Genomic DNA, 22376 nt, shown 5'->3' with positions numbered 1-22376 from the left:
CCATTTTTTCAGTGTGGGGGTTCCCCTTGAAATCCATACCAAACCTAAGAGACATTGTCGCCCCCCTCTCGCGCTCGCTGCAATAGGAAAATGTGTTTTTCCTATTGCACCGAGCGCGTGATGTACAGTACCCTGTCGCCGAGAACCAGCACAATAGGATCGCGCTGGAAACATTCTCGCGGGCAGGTGCTGTAGCTGCCCTTGCGTTGTATTTGGTCCGTTGGGTTCCTGATAGGAACTGGGTCCGGCGGAGTTCCGGCGGGAAGATTTGAAACAAGTTTCAAATTTAAAGTCCGTCGGATTTTCGACCGAAACAGTCCGTCGGAAGTCTAATGAAGACCACACATGGTCGGATTGTCCACCACATTCAGTCCATCGGACCAGTCCGGTCGAAAATTCTGCTCCTGTGTATGCGGCATAAGTTTCACATTAAAGCTGGCCATACATTAATCATTTATTTTCTTTCAACCAGCGGGTTGAATGGAAAAAAAAAAAGACTAAATTCCCCCACCCACACATTCAGGGGATCCTTCCCGCTGTATGTTTGTATTCTGAAATCAGGCAGCCTTCCCTGCCATCAGAATACACTGATCAGCTCTGCTGGCTATAGCTTACAGCCTTGATCATTTGGAAAAAACACAACAGGCTGGTTGTATAGAAGTTGATTGGTAGATCAACTTCTGTACAACCAGCCTGCCCATACATGGATCAGAATTTGGCTGATTTCTACTGAAATTTCAATCCATGTACGGCCACCCTTATACAGATATATAAATACATGAGGCATCCCCGGGAAAAGAAATACCATGAAGAATTTTTCTGTTGCTAAACATCAATAGATTTAATATTGTAATTGTGTTAAATGGAGGCTAATTACAATGCAAGATATGCCAGAGAGAGATTTGCTAAACACTTACAAGACCAGTCATATGATCCTCAAGTCATGTGACACATTTACACCAATCCCAGATTATTTTTCACTCAACCAATGAGAGGAAACTTAGGGAAATTTACATCAGTTACTACCTATTACTGTCTGCAGTAAACAATGAATAATCATGTCTTGATAAGATATTTTTTCTAACATTTTCCCTCATAATCGCACTCAATAAGAAGCATTATTTGTGGACAGTTCACATTTATCATAGCTTTCATATTTATCATCCTGGCACCTGAGCATTATTCCTTGTTACATAGTTAGTCTGAAAAAAGACACAAGTCCATCTAGTTCAACCAATTAAAAGTGGACAAACATTATACAATCACATATACACAAACCTACAATCCTATACCCACAGTTGATCCAGAGGAAGTAAAAAAAAACACCAGCAAAACATAATCTAATTTGTTCCAGCAGGGGAAAAAATCCTTCCTGATCCCCCAAGAGGCAATAGGACATTCCCTGGATCAACTTCACCTATAAATGTTAGTATCCAGTTACATTTCGGAAAGAATCCAGACCTTAAAGCAATCTACTGAGCTGGACAGAACCAGCTCTTGAAAGAGTCTATTCAAGCTCTTACTGTGAAGAAACCTTTTACATATTTGGAGATTAAATCTCTTTTCCTCCTGATGTAAAGAGTGTCCCTTGTTACCTGACCTCTCTGATTGGTCCTAGAATGTGCATGTGTGTGTTCTTGTATAAGTGTGGTAGGGACTGTAAGTAAGCTCCTTTGTTGGCAGGGGCCTGTGTGAATCTATGTACTGTAAAAAGTATTAATTTTTCTTATATTCCACTAGATGGCAATACCTGAGCTGTCTTTTATGTTTTTAAATGACAACAGCTTTGCTTGGAAGGGAATAACGACTAAGTTATTTTGGGTTTGGGCTTAACAGAGGGTTCAGAATATAGGGGGCACAACCATGAAAAGCCAATTGGGGGGGGGGCTTTCTTTAGACCAGCTGTGTTCTCACTCTGCATTTTGTACAGAATAAAACTACATTTCTCTTTCCTACGAGACCATTGTTCTATCCTGTTATCTGTAGTTTGAACCTTGACTAGACAGTGCTGATGCTTGGCAATTAGCTGTTCATGCACCTAACGCTATCATCTTTTGGTGATCCAGGTTATGAATCCTCATCGCTTAGCATGCAAATTAAGAAATGGAAGAGCAGAAAAGGTATATAGGCAGCCATTGGGGCCAGAATTAAAGCAAAAATGTTGAAATATAATGAAGCCCTACCCCAAAGATGACTGACTACCAAAAAAAGGTTTTCAATTTCAGCTACTGTATTAACAAAGCATCTGGAAGGCAAAGTAACAGCTTTTGGTGTATCTCTCAGAACTTTGGAAGTACAAAAACAAATACTGATAGAGACAAATAAGGATATTGGGAAGCAAGGGACAATGCTGAGGGAACATAAGCTAGATGAGGCTGTAGCTCTACTTCCTATCAATTGTCTGGGCCACCTGATGAGGCCTAAACTGCTTTCCTGAACTGCTAACCTGGAGAAAAAGCCTACACACTTCTGAACCACCAGATACTATGATGCAGCTTTATGCTGACTTCACCTCGAAAGGAGATACATTACAAAAGGCAATAACAGGAGGAAAACGGTCTTTCTAATAAGAGCTCTACCTTGATCTGGAATGAAGGTGACATGATCAAAGTTGCCAACATCAGGCGATATACCAAAAGCAACATAAAAAAATGAATGGGGTCTCTACTTAAGCCCCCGTTCACATCTGGACCTATTGCCGGGAACAGCATCGTCCAAATCTTTGCGATGCTGACTTTGTGGCACCGCACCAATTTCCAAAAGTAGTTCCTGCACTACTTTTGGTGACTTCAGGGGCTATTTCAATAGACATCTATGCATGAACCCACACATATGTCTTTCAAATCGTCCCCAAACTCGCAATGAAATGCAGGTTTGAAACCTCCAATGTAAACATTAATTATAGACAGAAACAATTTCACAACCACTGGAACTTCAAGAGGTGGGGGACACTAAAATACCAAAACTTATTGCAGAGAATGATAATGAATCCTACTTCACCATGTATGGGTGTGTGGCTAATGCCAGGAATTGGCAACAAGGTAAGTAGAGAATATGTCTGGTTTCAAACCTGACTGACAAGGGATACAACTCCCAGAGTATTTGCAAATAGCACCAGTTGTGATGCTAGAAAGGAAGCTAAGTTTAGGTGTTATGACAACAACTTGTAGACATTCCCATCATGGTTTCATTGTTACCATGACAGTGATACAGTAAACTGCATGAAGCCCAAACACATCTGGATAAGCTACTCCTAAATATGAATAAACCAACACCCAAGATCAAGGAACAGATTTTGGATCTCCTTGTCTTTTTTTCTGTTTTTTTTAAACAGATTCTATATACTTTACCAGAAAGAGCGGGCATTTGGCCCTCAACCAACAACAACCAAAGTTAAGGACCAAGACTGTGTCCCTTAAGGAGGGCTACTTAGTGGCAGTGAAGACTACAGTGCCAAGATAAGCGGTAAGGTCTGCTAGCCCTGTTTCCCCAAACCAAAGTTTGCTACGGGTAAAGAGAATGGTACAGATGCACTGTGATTGGCCCTGTCAGTACCATGTGACTAATCACAGAGAACAACACAATAGTGCACAATGAATGGCTATGAATGAAAGCCATTCATTGTGTACAATTGTCATGTGATCACTGTGATTGGTCACAACGATCACATGGTAATGGCACTGGCCCAGGTGACAGATTGCGCTGCAGCACAGCCCAATCCTCGGCAGACATCATATGACATCCACAAAGGATGAGAGAGCTCCTGCTCACCCGTTATTGGACAATAGGCCAGGCGGGAAGCAGTTAAAGATGGTCTTGGCAACCTGAAGCCTCACACAGGTCACAGCTAGGGGAGTTAACATGGAAAGCATGCAGTGAACCTCACATAAACAATGGGGTTGATTTACTAAAACTGGAGAGTGCAAAATCTGGTGCAGTGCTGCAAAAAAAACAAATCGGCTTCTAGGTTTTTTTGTCAAAGCTTATTTGAACAAGCTGAAGTTAGGCTCCAAGCTCCTCCACCTCTTGCCACCCTACATAAACTTATATATAACTGCAAGGAAAGAAGTAAAAGGAAATACTATTAAGTGGTTTTTGTAGCTCTGGGGCTGCTGATATCACATCTATTATGGTTGTACCCAACAGCAGTCTCAGATCTAAATTCATAAAATATGTTAAGGATAGGATTGTTTTTTATATTAATTGCCTGGGAACGGGAACTCTTTCAGCAGCCAATAATGCTAGTTCAACTAAACTACTAATTTGAAAATAAGGTTATACAGTACACACTGGGATTGATTTAATAAAACCAGAGAGTGCAAAATCTGCTACAGCTCTGCACAGAAATTAATCCAAAGTTTAATTGAACCAGCTGAAGTTAGAAGCTGATTGGCTACCACGCACAGCTGCACCAGATTTCGCACTGTTCAGTTTTAGTAAATCAACCCCAATTTGTCCCTGTGATGAAGATCAATATTATAAACGCGTCCATGATGATTATATCCCCAAATCTCTTGTGGGCTACAATATCCCAAAAAGTTGTTGGTGAGCTAGTGCAATAATCATCTGCAGGTGGGCCGGTAATGCAAAAACACCATGTGGCCTTCTGTACTACTAATGTCCACAGCTTTGCAGACTTGCCTAATAATTACCCCACCATGTGGCAGGTTTGTGCAGTAATAAACCCCTAACCCAGGGCCCAGTGTGGCAGGCATGCACAGAAATAACCTCTTTAGCAGTATTTCAAGGTACACTAGTGTGGAACAAAATACACAACACTTACTTTATGTAGTCCAAGACAGTTGCAAACTGCTTTTTCTCAAAAAAAAAAGTTCTGTGTCACTTGTGCAGAGTGGTCACTAGTCACTGGACTATGTATGTTCAGCCAAGAGGTCCTGAAAAGCAGAAGGCTCCTACTAAATGAAATGGTGTCTGCTGCCATGCTTCCCCAGCCTGATGTCTGTATATAATGCTTGTCCACCCCTCTCCTTTTCTTGAGTATTATTCCCATCCAATCAATGCCCAGCGGTGTAGTCATTGCGCTGCAGCACTGAATCTTTTCTGCCTGCCCCAGTTGCTGTGTATGAACAACTGACTCTATTACTGCAATACAGGGGTTGCACTTGCACATTGCGACGACTAATGTAGCCATCACAGTGTGCAGGCACCACCCCAGTATGCTGCTGCTTGAGCCAGTTTAGCATTAGTGGCAGTTGGGGGGGGCTGACTTTCCTTTTCTAGCCTGCTCAGATTGCAGTGTCATATTGGGGTTGTGCCTATACAGTGTAATGACAATACCACCTGGGACGTTGGTGTGTTGCGCCTGCGCACTGAAATACAATTACATTACATTACCAGACACATTGAGGTGGCATCTGCATAGTAAGCTCTATATCTACATCACTGAGGACATTTGTTTGCTAGGGACAGAGGCCCTCAAAATTGGGACTGTCCTTGACAAACGGGGATGATAATTATATTCTATAGTCCTTATCACTACATCCAAAACTGAAAAAAAATTTGGCTTAAGGTACACTTTAATGTATTCCCTTAGTAAGGGGAAATATGATTGCTTAACATAATTAAAAAAAAAAAAAAAAAAAAAACAGTGGACCACAAAACACATAATGGTATTCCTTGCTGTTGGAGAAAATACGTTTTTTTCCTTTAATCCAATGAGATATCATTTTTTTGGAGTCAGGAATCACATTTTTCTTGATAAAACGTATGTCAAGGGCGCTCAGAATGCCAGGACCAGGCAGTTAGTGTCTTTGTTGGATGGATGAAGTGGTCTTCAAACACTTAGGGCTGCACTCAAAGAGGGAAGCAATCTCTAATAGAAAACAAATAAAAGAAAAAAAGGCGCCTCTAAGTGCAGAATTAAAACTTTTAATATCCCCAAACAAGATTAAAAACACTTACAGAATCAAGGATAAGAAGAGGAATAACATGAATGTATGAAGCAGGTGATCTGGCATCATTTGTCATTGGCTTGAAGAAGGAACCAATCAGTAGTCCTGAAACGCGTCCCATTTTGATGACATATTTCCTGTTTGCGGTCCATGCTGGTTGTTGTCCCCTCCCGCTGACGTAATTTCCGGGATTCATGCTCCATGCTGACTCAGACGACGCGATTGCTTCACCAGTGTTCCCAGAGCCTGGGGTGTTCACCTGCTGGTTATCCTGGGACCTTCTGCTGCTGCATATTGTTATCCCTGGAAAGCTGTGATACACTGGGACCTCCTGATGCCGGATCACCTGCTTCATACATCTATGTTATGCCTCTTCTTATCCTTGATTCTGTAAGTGTTTTTAATCTTGTTTGGGGATATTAAAAGTTTTAATTCTGCACTTAAAGGCGCCTTTTTTTCTTTTATTTGTTCACATTTTTCTTGTTAAAATAAGTTGGAACATGTTTTAAAAGACTTTGTTTTTTCACCTTTTGCACCGAATAGGAGTAGAGCCTGCTTTTTATTTTATGGAAAACTTGATGGACAATCTTTCTATAGCTCTGCAATGTAAAGAATGCCTAGCTTCCTGCATACCGTTTCCACAGATACCTCAGTGAAGGAAGCCCAGAGTGAGAGACACCAAGTGCAGTACATTCTGTAGTCGTCCACTGTGGCATTAGAAGGTTATTATCCGTTTTTCAGGCTGGATTGCATGAAAAGAGGAATTATTGAAACTTTGGTAATTAAGAGTTAAAGGCTATCTTCACCCTTAGCAACATATTACACCTGTATTTAGATTGTAACATGTTGCTAAGCGACCCCCCCAAAGCGCTACAGCAACCATGACATTTCACCCATGATTCCCTGATGGTGAATTCAATGCTTTGCAGACTTTTGTGAAAAAAAATAAATAAATGCACGTTTTCCTGCAAAAATATGTGCATTTATATATTTTTTTAAAAGGTGAACTTACCCTTTAAAGTTCTAAGCCCCGGGCAAAATTTGCTAATTTCTGCTAAACTCTGCTTTAGATTAAATTAGTGGAAGTTCTTCTGGATTTGAGGAAAATTTGGTAGATGCAGCAGTTTGAGGACTGCAAATACTGACTTGGAATAGGGCAAGAGCTATGACCTGCTTGGCCAATATGATCACCACCAGTTTCTTTCTGATTTGAGCCTGTTAAGGATTTGAAGTATAAGAGGGATTGCCTTGAAGGTGCTGTTCAACTAGAACTAGTTGACTACATCTATGCCAGCTAATTCTTTGAATGGAAACCTGGAAAAAATAATGGGTATTTGCTGTTCATCGTGGAGGGAAAGTGGTCCACTGAATGTCCACCAGATGATGATGATTGTGCTGTGCAGAAAAATCTCTGGACAGCATTAGTTGTCAAAGTCTGTTTGGAATTTAGATTTTCTGGCATGTAGAAGGTAAATGCCTAAATGATTATTTTCCACCCAGCACATCAGAGGCTCCAAATTTCCTAGAAGAAGGATGCTGTGGGTGCGCCCTTGATTTTGTACAGTATGTCACATGATGCAGAGCTATAGTCCATTAAAATAAAAATGTCTCTCAGACTGATTAAGTTACAGAGGGTCTTAAATTCCAGCAAGGCAGTTCACAAGGCTCAGAATTATTGCATGCAGTAAATCTCTGAGTCGCTGCTTATTTTTTTTTTCTCTGTGATACATGACAACTGCCAGAAGTGTCTAAGAGAAGGTACTGACTATCATCTATATGCCAAAAAATAGACAGATAAACTAAGGATGAATGTCATTCTTAACTGAATGCAAAAAAATTATGATGTTATGATAATACAGGAATATGTTGATAGTCATTTTTGTTTTTGGAGAACATCCGAAAATTGAACTTTACTGACAAATCAACTACATGCATAGATACCATCTTGAATTCTTTTATCTCAAAAACTTTAGGAGAACAGAGGAGAAGAGAGGGAATTTGAAAACTTGGTGTCAGCCTGTTTTATTCTTTGTGATTAAAATGGGAAGTAGAATCTCTAATGGCACTGATTCTGGGACTAGTATAATTGCATTCTAATCAACAAGTGTATGTATGGAGGGGGTAAATCCAACTTCCTGTGGTAGAGGAATCTTCCTAAGAACACAATAGTCGGAACAAAACACTCAAAATAAACTAAAAAAAACAATAAATGTGAACAGCTGCAACCACTTAGGAGTGTACTCAGAATCACTACATAAACAAATGAAAAAGAAAGGGGGAGTGGTGCGCTTATTCAATATAATGTGCCGTTAACACAAAACCCAAAATAAAATAAAGTGCAAAAAAAAGTCCAAGTAAAAACAAATGGTAGGAATCAGTTTATATATAAATAGATGTCTCAAAAAACAGTAGCTTGATAGAAGAAAAAACAAAGCATCAGTCCAACATCACTTGTAAAATTTATAGATTGGCCGCTCACCTCCAACAATGACCCAAAGGTCAAACAAGGCTCATCAGATAGCAAATGGGAAATCCTGCTGGTGGATCTGCGGAGACAGTCCGGTCCCAAGCGAAGACGAAATGCTGCATGGAATCTTAGCACCAACACATCCTGCGTTCACCACTGGATAGTTCCATACATAGAGAAAAACTCGCTCCAAAAAAACTACTGCTTCTTGTGTGGATGGCACTGCTTTTGAGAGATTTCCTCTTACTTCCTCTTGTGCCTTCAAGGGAAATCTCCTTAATTGGAATAGCAGTTGCTACCCAGTCTATCAGTCTGAAGGTCATGTGTTTGTGTCATTGCAGTTTTACTGTCTACATCCAATCTACGTCCAAGGACGCTAAGATTCCATGCAGCATTTCGTCTTCGCTTGGGACCGGACTGTCTCCGCAGATCCACCAGCAGGATTTCCCATTTGCTATCTGATGAGCCTTGTTTGACCTTTGGGTCATTGTTGGAGGTGAGTGGCCAATATATACATTTTACAATCGATATTGGGCTGATGCTTTGTTTTTTCTTCTATCAAGCTACTGTTTTATGAGACATCTATTTATATATAAACTGATTCCTACCATTTGTTTTTACTTGGACTTTTTTTTAACTTTATTTTATTTTGGGTTTTGTGTAAACGGCACATTATATTGAATAAGCGCACCAGTCCCCCTTTCTTTTTCATCTGACCAAAAGGTCTTATGTCTTCTCTGCCCAGACCTGCAATATGGTATGTAATCTGTTAGCATGTAAATACTCAAAGGAAGGTTTTAGGGAAAGTTGAAGCTCTTTTTAGATATTAAGCTCTGTTTTTAGATATTAAGAAAAAAGCATTGAATACTTGATTAAGAAATCCCTCCTGAAACCCTAGTCTTTGCATACAGGACTGCTATTTTTCTGGTGCCTCATTCTTTATCCATATGGAATAAATACATTCTGTGTAAGCCTTCATAAGATTTCTTCTCTAAAATGCCAGCACATTCTTTACTGGAAATGTGACATATCTAGCAATAGTAGATTCATTATCAGATTTGTCTACCAGCACAAGTGTCATGCTTCATCAAGTGTACACACTTGCCTCTTTCTGTACTGTCCTCCAACAATGAGGGGGCCAGTGACCTACTAGGGGGAAGAGAATTTTGGCAGCAGAGAAATTATGTCTCTTCTGCCAAAAATCCCTACCCCCTAGCAATTTTGTTTATTTTTACAGTTAAGAGTTTATTTTAGAGTTATAGTGATTGCAATGTTTCATCTTTTATTATAAATAAAAGTTTCATACTTGCCTGCTCTGTGCAATAGTTTTGCACAGAGCAGCCCTGATCCTCTACTTCTTATGTTCCCAAACAGCGCTTCTGGCACCTACTATTTGGCAAGTGCCCACCATAGAAAGCCGTTCTCTATGAAGGCAATTATGCAGGCTCACTCCCGAGCTTCTATAACATAAACATATATAGACAGTGTGGCTCAGCCCGCCCCAAACACTCTTGTCACAGATTTTGATTGACGGCAACGATAATGCCAATGGTTCCCATTGCTACCAATTTGCCCAGAGAGGGGGAAGAGAGCCGCTGCTCTCGTGCACAATGCTGAGTCGAGATTGGGCTCAGGTAAGTATAAGGGAAGGCTGAGGCAGGATCCTCTGGCACAGAAGGTTTTTACCTTAAAGCATAGAATGCATTAAAGTAAAACCCTTAAGACTTTAGAACCACTTTAAAGTGGAAAACAGACTTAGGAGTGAAAAAAAGAGAATACAATACATATTAAAAAATCATTTGCAAACTGTTGGCGCTATATAAATCCTGTATAATATTAATAATAATATGCAAATATTACTAGTAAAATATTTTAATTTATTTTGGTGAGAAATGTTCTTACTTCAATAATAAATAAAGTTGTAGGTTAAGTGCAACATAAAACATAAAATTGCAGCTTTTCAGCGATCGTGTAAACAGAAAATATAAGAGATCAGCAGAATATCCCAGATAGGATGAGTCATAACAAATTTAACAGACCAATACATGAAACCATTTTAAATAAAAATAGAAAAATAATACACAAAATGCTGAGATTAATACAGTAATACAGATAGATACAGTAAATTAAAAGCTGTAAACTTTGCTTTGCCTAGTGCAGTGCCAACTAATTCTTTTTTAAACTTTATAAAGTCAACTTGCTTTTTAAGTGCATACTTATTCCTGTGTATGCAGGAACACATTTTAAACAGAAAACATTGATCTTGTATCAGGATAACTGGTAAATATACATAATTTAAGTGTACTTTCTACGATATGTTGATTATCTTATGCGAGTACTTATGTGTTCAAAGAAATAATTCCAGTTTTCGTTGCAGGTCATTCTTCGAATTCCTAAAAGCTACACAGAATTTAGTGGGTTCCAGTACAGTCGCACACCCACCCTAATTTATGTATTTTGGGCACCCTTACCCCACATATTTTATTATTACATTTGTTTTTTAATCTTTGAACATAAGGTCAAAACACATACAAGCCAAAACCTGCAAGCAATCATTACTGCCAGGTGCTTTAAAATAATTTTAGGGTTGGAACAAATGCATATGAGCACCATGTAATTAATTCTATTGCATGCTTCATAGCAGCGCAGAATGTATAAACTGTGGACAGTTATTGATGCTGCTGTAGTACAATCTTCTTTTGACGAACAAACATTTTATTATACAGTTGTGAAATTTGTCCACAAGGATGCTTAAACCAGAGTTCTACCCAAAAGTGGAACCTTCGCTTATATGCTTCCTCCCCTCCTCCGGTGCCACATTTGGCACCTTTCAGGTACTCTTCCCCACTTCCAGGAGACAGCGCCAGGGTGCCATTCCTCGAAAGTTTAGCCCCCCTCCTTCTAACTCCGCCACCGGGCCAGTAAAAGAGAGCAGCGCGCTTTGCGCATTAGGGAACCAGCTGTGAAGTCGAAAGGCTTCACTGCCAGTTTCCCTTAAAGTTGTTGTATACCCTCATTTGTAATTTTTATTCACAGGTAAGCCTATAATAAGGCTTACCTTTAGGTAAAATTAATATCTCCTAAACCTGTACAGTTTAGGAGATATTCACTTTGTATGCAGCCGCTGACGTCAGCGGCACATGCGCTCTGAATGCCCGGCTGCCGGACCTTACTGGGAAGAAGACTCCCGCGCGCATGCATGGGAGCGACCTCATCGCAGCTCCGGCCACTTACAGCGCTAGAGCCGTGAACCCGGAAGAAACGCCGAGGGCAAAATGTCAGCTCCCTCGGCGTGGACCGAGCTGCGATACGGGGGCTTCGATCTAAGGTAAGTATTTCATAATAAGCTCATTATGCCTTTGCCTTACAGGGTTGTTTTTCTTTTTTTTTTTTTTTTTAGATGTGCAGGTATACAACCACTTTAACATGAATGTCGGCTGCAGCACCCAAGAGCTGATCCGACAATCGGCTGGGGTGCTGACATCGCGGCAACCCTGGACAGGTAAGTGTCCTAATATTAAAAGTCAGCAGCTACAGTATTTGTAGCTGCTGACTTTTAATTTTTTTGTGAGGGGACGGAACTCCTTTTTAACAAGCATCTAGCTTTCTTGTGTACTTCACCTAAAAGTCATTACTTTTAGTAGGATATTTTTGGTAATCATTTGGTGACTTCTCAGGATAGAAATATAGGAGCGGCCACTGCTAACCTGTATTTGATGGTGAAAGCTCTTGCATTGCCATGCTTATCTTTGTCCACTACTGATCCAGCAGTCAGTGAAGTATCAGTACAACAGTTATGCCCATGCATTTTCTAGTTTACTGACTAACAAGGTTGTGAAGGAAGAAAAAGGATGACATTCTTGAAGCCCACCTTCAAAAACATGTCGGCTCCCATATTTCTGTTCTGACAAGATGAAGATAATCACCATTTTCCTGTGATTGTAAACAGTAAAAAAGCTTAATAGTCACTAGGTATAAAAATTATTCTGGTATGTCTTTCCAGTAGCCAACACTGTATCAGAGACTTTAGTGCTTAAATTTACGTACATGCACAAACTGGAGTTAAAATAGTTAATGACTACAGCACATATTATACTCCTTTATGGAGCTTTGCGTTATCTCTTAGTATGGGTTTTATCTGTTCTCTATCTTTCAGTATATGCACTGGTGCAATATAAGGAAATATTTGACCAAAGCTGTAAGTCAGCTTACACCTATGAAGGCCCATTCAATTCAAGAGGTTTAATTTTGTTCAAAGCATCAGGGAAATGTTCTGGATTCACTGTTTTAGTGGTTGATAAGCAAAGTTTCAAGCAACACCTTTTCCAGATTAATTATTCCAGAGACCGGTCTAAAGAAAAGTTCTGTGATCATTTTGGAGTCGATAGCCTTCACAATGTCCACAGCTTCTAGCATCCATGTGAAGCGGGTGTGACTCCTGCTGTGTGTCATTGATGTAAACTCCATTAGTGTTTGCTGTGCTTCCAGCTGCAGGGTCTGAACATACTGCGGGTACCTAATACCACTAATACCTGGGGACCAAGCAAAGTGAACAGAAACAAATTAGAATTACGGTAAATATTTTTCAATTGGTTTTAACAAATAACATGAACACCATATAGGTTTATCAATGGAAATTATTTTTGTGAATAAGCGCACGATGGATTCAAATATTCATTACTTTAAAACAAGTTCTTGTTTATTTCAGATAGACAGAATGAAATGAAAATAATAATTTAAGCATGTTGATAGAGGACAGAAAGGTATTATTGATTCGCAGTTCCTTTGTTTTCATACTGATTTTGAATGCATCTGTTCTAATAGTTGATGTTACCTAGGCTGACTTATGTTGCTGCACATAACCAAAGATGGGAAAAATGTCTTGCACCTCCTCTAATCCTCTCTTTATATAATGCATTGTTTTTTATGCGCAAGGGGGAAGATTGTATTCATATGCTAACCCCACAATGTTTTGAAAAGTAAAACAAGTTTTCAATGCTGCGTTTCTTAAAGTGATTGTAAAGTCTTGTTTAAAAAAAAATAAAAAATAACAAACCTGTTATACATACCTTCCTCTGTGCAGTGCAGTTGGTTTTGCACAGAGCAAGCTGAATCCTCCTCTTCTTGGGTCCCTTTTTGCTGCTCCTGGCCCCTCCCTCCTGTTTTTTGCCCCCTCAGCCAGCAGCTGTCTATGGGGGCACCCAAGCCGAGTCAGAGCTCCGTGTATCCATTCAGACATGAAGCCCTGACCTGGCCACGCCCCCTTTCTCTTGATTGGCTGACTTTGCTTGACAGCTGCGGGAGTCAATGGCACTGATGCTGTGTCTCAGCCAATCAGGAGGAGTGTCCTGGACAGCTAAGACACTCATGGACATCGCTGGAGAGAGAAGGGGCTCAGGTGAGTAACTAGGGGGTGCTGGGGAGGCTGCAAATCACAACAGGTTTTTTGCCTTAATGCATAGAGTGCATTAAGATAAAAAACCTTCTGTCTATACAACCCCTTCAATGCATATCTTTCTTCATCTAACTGTATTTACTGAACAAAGCCAAACTTCATCCATTTTTTTAAATGTTGGATAGAGTAAGGAAGAGTTTTTTTTTTCTTCAGGTTTTTATATTTGCCTGTGACCCAAATGCAGAGATTTTCCCTAATCTCACATCCCTGTGCAAGCCATACAAGGAATGGGGGTCGGGGTGGGGGGTAGTTGCCCCTGGAACAGGAAGGCATGGTCAGCAATAAAAACATTGTCCGAAGTTCTAACTCTTGCCCACTCTACTAAAACTATGATTTTATATTTATCTGGGTCACAGTTGGGGAGATTTCTCATGATTTTCTGTCCTTAAATCTCCCAATAGAGACAAAGTTGGCAATAAAAAGAGACATTAACATTAACCTTGCTGATCTCTATCTGAAACAAAAGTAAAAGAAAAAAATTTGGCTGGGCTGTAATGTTTGAATTAAATAATTTTTCATGAATAATTTTAATTGTTGCTGCCTTCATCCTTTTACCCTCATATCCAGTAGCTGTTATACAGTACTATAGCAGTTGTGCAATAGATGAGTCAAGATCAGTACGCTTGATAGGAATATTGTATCATAGACAAAATACAATTTATGACTGTGTCCTGGGTGAACTACGATAACGTAAAAGCTCCTGGCTGTACCAGTCTCTCTCACCTGAGGTTTGCCCTAGGGGAGTATAACTGCACGTAGACAACCCACCCATCTTGTTTGTGGGTAATGTGATCACCCTCCCTTCAACTACATTAAAGCATACATAGTTTATGTTTTATAGGCAGAAGTTCAAGGATTGCTTAAACCTAAGTTAGGTTAGCATTAGTTCATTTGTATTATTGCCCTCAATATACGTTAATTTGCAGTATGTTATGTAGTAAATGTTGGGCCATTAACAACACTCAGGGTTGGAAAGAATAAGAACATTTGTAGCACTGTGTTTGTAGAACTAATATTTAATTCCTTGGTTAGGCAATATATATCTTTATATTTTATGCAAATAAAATGATACAGCGGGCTTAGTTAAAAGCAGGATATGCATTCAGAAAAAGCTACCGATTTCAGGTGATTGCACGTGATGGTGTAATTTTCAAGCCTCTGTTTTTTAAGAGCTATAGCAAAATCCGATGCTATAAAGTTAGTTAACATAAAAATAACAGCACATTATACTGAAATTGGTAGATGATATCTCTCAGAAACACAATTTCTTTAGATTTATACAGTATATACCGGTAAATACAATTGATGGTTTTGTCTATAAGATATGTATTGCACACAAAGAAACATTCAGATCACAATAACAACATTTAAATATTGGCAGATTGGCAGCTAGCAAAAAATAATTATTTCCCACTGGAATTTTATAAAAATTAAAGATAAATTCCAGGAAAATAAAAATGTTGTTTTAAAAGGAAGAGCTACTTCTGCTTGCTAAATATAACCAAATACCAATTATCACTAATAAACCACAGTTACTTACCATAGGAAAGAAGCCCAGTACCTGAAAAGGAGAGATGTCATTCTCAATCCATTTCTACCATCATATTTATTGAAAGATTCCGAGAATTGAAAAAAGAAAGGAAGGAAAAAATTCTTACTGAATTATTGAAGCTCATGTCCTATGAGGATTCGCCTATCAAGTAAGCACCTGCTTATAATTTATGTATTTATATAGTTAAAACACATTCAGTAATGTTCAACAGAATTGTAACTGAATGCCAGTGCTCAAAAATTAAAGTTTTTGAAGTCACCTTTCTGAGTTTTTGTTTAATTCTTAGATACATTATTTTCCTTGAAAAAAAAAAAGTTATTGCTCTTGTGAGCCTGCATTAGCAGTATGTTAAATAGACAGTTTATATACAGCTAGTGTTAAGTGAAGTTTTTTAGATTAAACAAACACGTACCTGGATTGAACAATACCATCCCTTTAAGATACGCATACTCTTTCGTGCAAATGTCCAAGCTCCACAGTTTATGTAGAAGCATCCTCATGCGTTGGACATCTCTAAAAGGAACTCCAGCATCAGGCCTCACTGTGGTATCACCGACATTAGAAGACTGATTAAGAAGAATCTTTTTCAAGAGGCTGGGGACAGAAAGTTCTTTCCATTCAAAATCCACTCTTTCTTGAGCCAGTCCTAAAACAAAAAGTGGAGCCCAGCACTTATGTATGAGAAGGATCTGATCTTCCTGTGGCAGCTGGTAGAAGGATGGAACATTTTTTATGAAAGCCACTGTCTTTAATAAAACTTCAGATGCTTTTTTGCAGATACTTTCAGAGTTCTTTAGCACAACCTTCTTGTTGCCCTCACAAGGACATCCTCCAGTAGAATTACAGCTGTATTGATGATACCCTTGCTGACTGTTAGCTTCTGGTGTGACTTCTGAATTAAGCATTCGGAACAGAATGCTATTGACTGGATCTCTATTACATTGACAGGCACTAGGCCTTTCAGACTTACAAGCCATTGCTGTGCTGTACGTGTCTTTAAATGGAGCACTCAGGTTATTGTAAACGGTGTCATACATGAGGCAAACCTTCTTCCTGCTAGATTAGTAGGTGATGTGATTTTATAGACGTTCAGCAGTAACGTGACCTTGTGGTGTGTCATAACTGCCTTGAACTTTATTCTTACTAGTGTGTTTTCATTCACAATCCAGGAAGGCATGATTTTCAGCTGCACAGTATTTAATAATGACAGTTATCTGTATGAGGGAACTGATCGCAGATAGGCATGGAACAATAAGAAATGGTGTGTCCTCTGTCACTAAGATATGGTGGAAAGCTGTGCCATGATATCAAGGACACCTATTGAGTTCTCAACTCTAACAGGTTTCTTACCAATCTAAGAATTACATTATAAAATAATCTTGATAGAGCAACCATCAGGCCAAAGAGTTCATTTATTATCTCCTTAGACATGGTTTAATTTAGCTTTTTATTTATTAAATGTTCAGCACACATAGAGGAGCACTTCAGTTTGAAATATTTATCAGTGTAAATTGGGTAACGGATAATCTATACTAAGAGCAGTAAAGAAATGCTAAAAGGTACCCAGACACATGCATAACTTGCCATTACAAAAGAGGAAAGAATGGTGACCTCATTATTATGATACAAGAGACAGAAAAGGTTCTATGCGCTGCACATCATTGCACAACCCTGTGGATATGTGAAATGACAGCCTCAGCTCGAGCTCCAGCAATGCCCTCAGAGTTTAATCATGAGCGAAACCCTCTATTTGTTGTCGGCTCATTATTATGATGTTTTACCACTGTGCACAGTCAGCATGCTGGGGTGTGTTGGTCACCAAGCTGTATTGCTTAACTGCAGTGGAAAAAAAGAGGTCACCAACCTCACTATAGGTGTGGCAGGAATGCCGGTGTTCTGTCAAATTAGCAAACTCGTCAGAAACTCCAACCACCTCACTTCCAGTTTCTTTAAACCATCAGTAATTGGAGATTTAGACGAATTGCTGTTTAGACACAACACCGGCAACTGTTTACAGTCTGCTGCATGATATTATGAGTAGAGATTGTTACTCGCTCCGACCTAACCAACAAAATGGCACCCTCTGAGGCAACGAGAACTTTGTCCTCGTTAGCCGCTGTGGTATCAAAACAGCAAAATCTTCCTGTACCTGACTGTATTTGGCTGCTGGTGTTGTGTCCAAACAGCAATTTGTCAAAATCTCCAATTGCTGATGTTTTAAGGAAACCGGAAGTGAGGTGGTTGGAGTTTCTGACGAGTTGGCTAATTTGACAGAACACCGGGATCACAGGACTGCCTGGGCAGAATTGCAAACCTTTTGACAGGTAAAACAGTTTACATTAAAATATTTATAAAAACTTTGTGAATGCCATGCTACTTCAATAAGTGTTACCTCTCTTTTTAATGAAAATTAAAGGCTAGGTTCACCTTTAGCAAAATGGTTCACGCTACTACACCCATATACAGGATGTAACGTGTTGCTATGCACCAGCCCACTCACCCCCCCCCCCCCCGTCACAGACATGTAATTCATTTACAGAGATTTGTGAATGAATAGACTACAAATCCCATCTTCCACCGTGACAAACAAACTTGTAGTTTTCAAGGGAATACCAGTGTACTGATGAGCATCCTCGTAGTCCATTGACACTTCCTGCAGCCCAGTAACTGACAGTCCTTATAGAAGTACAGGCAGAGATCTGTAGGAAATGTTTGCAGGAGCCTGATATTGCACCTGCGATCCACTGATTGTGGGTGTAATGCTTTGCAGGCTCCAGTGTTAAAAATAATAAATGCACATTTTTTTTTACATTTTTATTATTGAAGAATGTGGCACTACAGTGACAGCATTCTATTTATTATCATTTACTCTGCTAAGGACTAACCACCAAGGATAAAAATGTCAACATGTCATCAAATCACGCAAAAGCTATCAATATAGGATGAAATAGTGCAGTGTTTACTGTCAGGGCCATCTTTTCCAACATATTAGGGGGCGGGGGATCTAAATAAAAGTAGGATAGAAAGACATAAAAAAGAAAAAGAGGGTAGGAGGCATCCAATGAAGGGGAAATGGCCAAGTCAGGCTTCCAGGTTTATAGAAGAGAAGGAGACTGCAATTACAGCTGCAAGTCTTTTTGGGTATGTCTCTACCAGCTTTGCACATCTAGAAAGGGACATTTTTGCCCATTCTTCTTTCCAAAATAGCTCATGCTCTGTCAGATTGGATAGAGAGCGTCTGTGAACAGTAATTTTCAAGTCTTGCCACAGCTTCTCAATTGGATTTAGGTCTGGACTTTGACTGGGCCATTCTAACAGCTGAATATGCTTTGATTTCAACCAGTGTTTATTAAGCTTTTTACTGCCGAGGAACCCCTGGCATAAGGTTTGAGATCTTGGGGAACCATTAAAAAAGCATTCAGATCTACAGCTCATGGAACATTGGTGTGATTAGCTAGCTGTAATATAACAATCATTTTAAGAAATAGCATTAAATAATAAAAATAAACAGGAGGACGCTGGGCATGGGGCACAAGGCAGTGTACAGGAGGATGTTGGGCACAGGGCAGGGTACAGGAGGATGCCGGGCACAACAAAGCAGGGTACAGGAGGATGCAGGGCACACGGCAGGGTACAGACGGGTGCTGGGCATGGGGCACAAGGCAGGGTATAGGAGGATGCTGGGTACAGGAGAGTGCAAGACACGGGGCACACGGAAGGATACAGCAGTTTTTTCAAATGCAGAGTAGTATGGGAAGTGGCTATAAAAAGACCTCTCATATACAAGCACCTGGGGTGGATGGAAGGAAAGGAGGGGCCAGCAGGAAAGATCACAATGTGAGACAGGTCTTATTACAGCTGCTTCCCACGCTTCTCTGCATGTTGGCTGAGACTCTATCTACCCGCCAGCTGTCTGTGATTGATAGGTAGATTGCCGCAGAACCCCTGGGGACTTCATCCGGTTTGAGATCCTGGTTGAGAAACACTGATCTAAACCATTCCATTGTAGCTCTGGCTGTATGTTTAGGGTTGTTGTCCTGCTGGAAGGTGAACCTCCACCCCGTCTCAATTCCTATGCAGACTCTAACAGGTTTTGTTCTAAGATTGCCCTGTATGTGGCTTAATCCATCTTCCCATCAACTCTGGCAAGCTTCCCTGTCCCTGCTGAAGAAAAGCATCCCCACAACATGGTGCTACCACCACTATGTTTCACGGTGGGGATGGTGTGTTCAGGGTGATGTGTAGTGTTAATTTTCCATGCATAAAGTAAAATTTTGGTCTCATTCGACCAGAGAACCTTCTTCCACATGTTTGCTGTGTCCCCCACATGGCTTCTCGCAAACTGCAAACGGGACATCTTATGGCTTTCTTTCAACAATGGCTTTCTTCTTGCCACACTTTCATAAAGACCAGATTTGTGGAGTGCACGACTAATAGTTGTACTGTGGACAGATTCTCCCACCTGAGCTGTGGATCTCTGCAGCTCCCCCAGAATTACCTCCTGGCTGTTTCTATGAATGCTCTCCTTGCCCGGCCTGTCAGTTTAGGTGGCCATTTTCAAATGATGGATTGAACAGTGCTCCGTGAGATGTTCAAATTTTGGGATATTTTTTTTATAAGCTAACCCTGCTGTAAACTTCTCCACAACTTTAGCCCTGACCTGTCTGGTTTGTTCCTGTCAGAAACCATGAATTGGGCAGAGACAGAAGTACAGTTAAATTACACTTGTTTAATAATAAAAGTAAATAGAACAAACATAATCAAAACATAGCCAAAGTTCGGTAAGCGGAATGGATAGTCAGACAAGTCAGAAAGTCAGGAAGCCACGAATCAGCATAGTGGAACAGCAAGCAGGATCTGGAGCCAGAAGGAACGTCAGCCAAGAAAGTCTTTAACAGGAACGCAGGTGATAGTCTCTGTGATGTTGACCAAGCGAAAGCAGAGATCACCTGGGCTGGATGGTTTAAGTAAGCAGGACTGACGAGCAAGAAATCATCCAGGTGAGCCACTGTGGAGAGATAGGAGCTGGCAATTAACCAACAGCTGAGCGGCCAGCCCAGAGAAGGAAGAGCTGAGCCCAGCCCTGACCATACCCCCTCCTTAACGAACCCTCCCCTTTGGAGGACCCCCAGGCTTGAGGGGAAAACATCTATGGAAATCAAGGAGGAGGACAGGGGCATGTACATCTGAGGATGAGACCCAAGAGCGTTCCTCCGATTCCACCGTACCCTTTTCAATACACCAGGTACTGTATGCGCCCACTGAACCTACGGGAGTCAACAATGGACTGTACTTCATACTCCTCATGGTTCTCAACCTGTACAGGGTGAGGACGCGGCACCGAGGTGGTAAAGCGGTTGCAGACCAAAGGTTTTAATAAGGAGACATGGAATAGCTTTGAGATACGCATATTAGAAGGAAGGTCTAAAGTATAAGCCACCAGGTTAATCCTGCGGAGAATACGGAAAGGCTCCATAAACCAAGGTGCCAACTTCAGAGAGGGAACACGGAGTTGGAGGTTGCAAGATGACAGCCAGACCCTGTCGGTCAACATGCAGTCTGTACCTATCATTGGCATGTTGCAAAGCCTCCTGGACTTGTGCCCAAGTGGAACGAAGATCACGGAGATGTTCCTCTAATGCAGGAATGCTCTGCGGAACAAATGAGTCAGGCAACATGGAAGGTTGGAAACCATAGTTCGCCATAAACGGGGACAATCGGGAAGCAGAATTCAAGGTACTATTGTGAGTAAACTCCGCCCAAGGTAAGAGCCCTGACCAGTTGTTATGATGGTCAGAAATATAGCAACCTAGGAACTGCTGCAAGGACTGGTTGGCTCGTTCTGTGGCCCCATTAGACTGCTGGTGATACGCAGAGGGGAAAGCAAGCTGAATTCCTAACTGAGCACAAAAGGCTCACCAGAACCGGGACACAAACTGTCTACCCCTGTCCGGGACGATCACCTTGGGTGGCCCATGTAAGCGAAAGATCTCCCGAGCAAAAATGGAAGCTAGTTCCTTAGAAGTGGGCAACTTCTTAAGTGGAATACAATGAGACATTTTGAAGAACTGGTCAACCACCATAAGGATAACTGTGTTGCCCTTGGAGTTGGGTAACTCCACAATGAAATCCATAGACAGATGGGTCTAAGGCCTCTCTCCATTGGGTATGGGTTGTAGGAGACCTACTGGAAGGTGTCATGGAGTCTTACTCTGAGCACACACGGAACAAGCGGCTACGAAGGCGGCTACATCAGCACCCAGACTAGGCCACCAGAATTGTTGAGAAATGGCCCAAAAGAGTTGATTCTTCCCAGGGTGGCCAGCAGCCTTGGGAGAATCGTAAGTCTGGAGCACGGCAGTACGGAGACTCTCAGGGACAAAGCAGCGGTCACAAGGTTTCTCAGGAGGAGCATGGACCTGAGTGACAAGAATTTTTTCACCCAAAGGGGAAGTGAGACTGGTGCGAACTGTAGCCAAAATACGATCAGGAGGAATCACAGGAACTGGAACTGACTCCATCTTGGAAGTGGAGGAAAATTGTCACGACAAAGCGTCAGCCCTTACATGCTTAGTACCGGGTAAGAATAAGACAACGTAACCACAAAGGCGGCTTCATCAGCACCCAGACTAGGCCACCAGAATTGTTGAGAAATGGCCCAAAAGAGTTGATTCTTCCCAGGGTGGCCAGCAGCCTTGGGAGAATCGTAAGTCTGGAGCACGGCAGTACGGAGACTCTCAGGGACAAAGCAGCGGTCACAAGGTTTCTCAGGAGGAGCATGGACCTGAGTGACAAGAATTTTTTCACCCAAAGGGGAAGTGAGACTGGTGCGAACTGTAGCCAAAATACGATCAGGAGGAATCACAGGAACTGGAACTGACTCCATCTTGGAAGTGGAGGAAAATTGTCACGACAAAGCGTCAGCCCTTACATGCTTAGTACCGGGTAAGAATAAGACAATGTAACCACGAAGGCGGCTTCATCAGCACC

General features: G+C 41.0%; 1 protein-coding gene across 1 annotated transcript; it reads right to left on the bottom strand.

Annotated features, from left to right (window-relative positions):
• Positions 1-10700: 10700 nt before the first annotated feature.
• On the bottom strand, positions 10701-16455 carry LOC141140067 (nuclear receptor subfamily 0 group B member 2-like). Its single transcript, XM_073626853.1, has 2 exons — positions 15799-16455; positions 10701-12911 (listed from the first exon to the last, which is right to left on the bottom strand). Exons 1-2 carry the CDS (start codon positions 16421-16423, stop codon positions 12667-12669), a joined length of 870 nt encoding a protein of 289 aa, XP_073482954.1. The 5' UTR covers positions 16424-16455; the 3' UTR covers positions 10701-12666.
• Positions 16456-22376: the final 5921 nt, after the last annotated feature.

This window comes from Aquarana catesbeiana, linkage group LG04, assembly GCF_042186555.1.
Source record: "Aquarana catesbeiana isolate 2022-GZ linkage group LG04, ASM4218655v1, whole genome shotgun sequence".
Lineage (NCBI taxonomy): Eukaryota > Metazoa > Chordata > Amphibia > Anura > Ranidae > Aquarana > Aquarana catesbeiana.
This window is presented reverse-complemented; position numbering and strand designations above follow the sequence as displayed.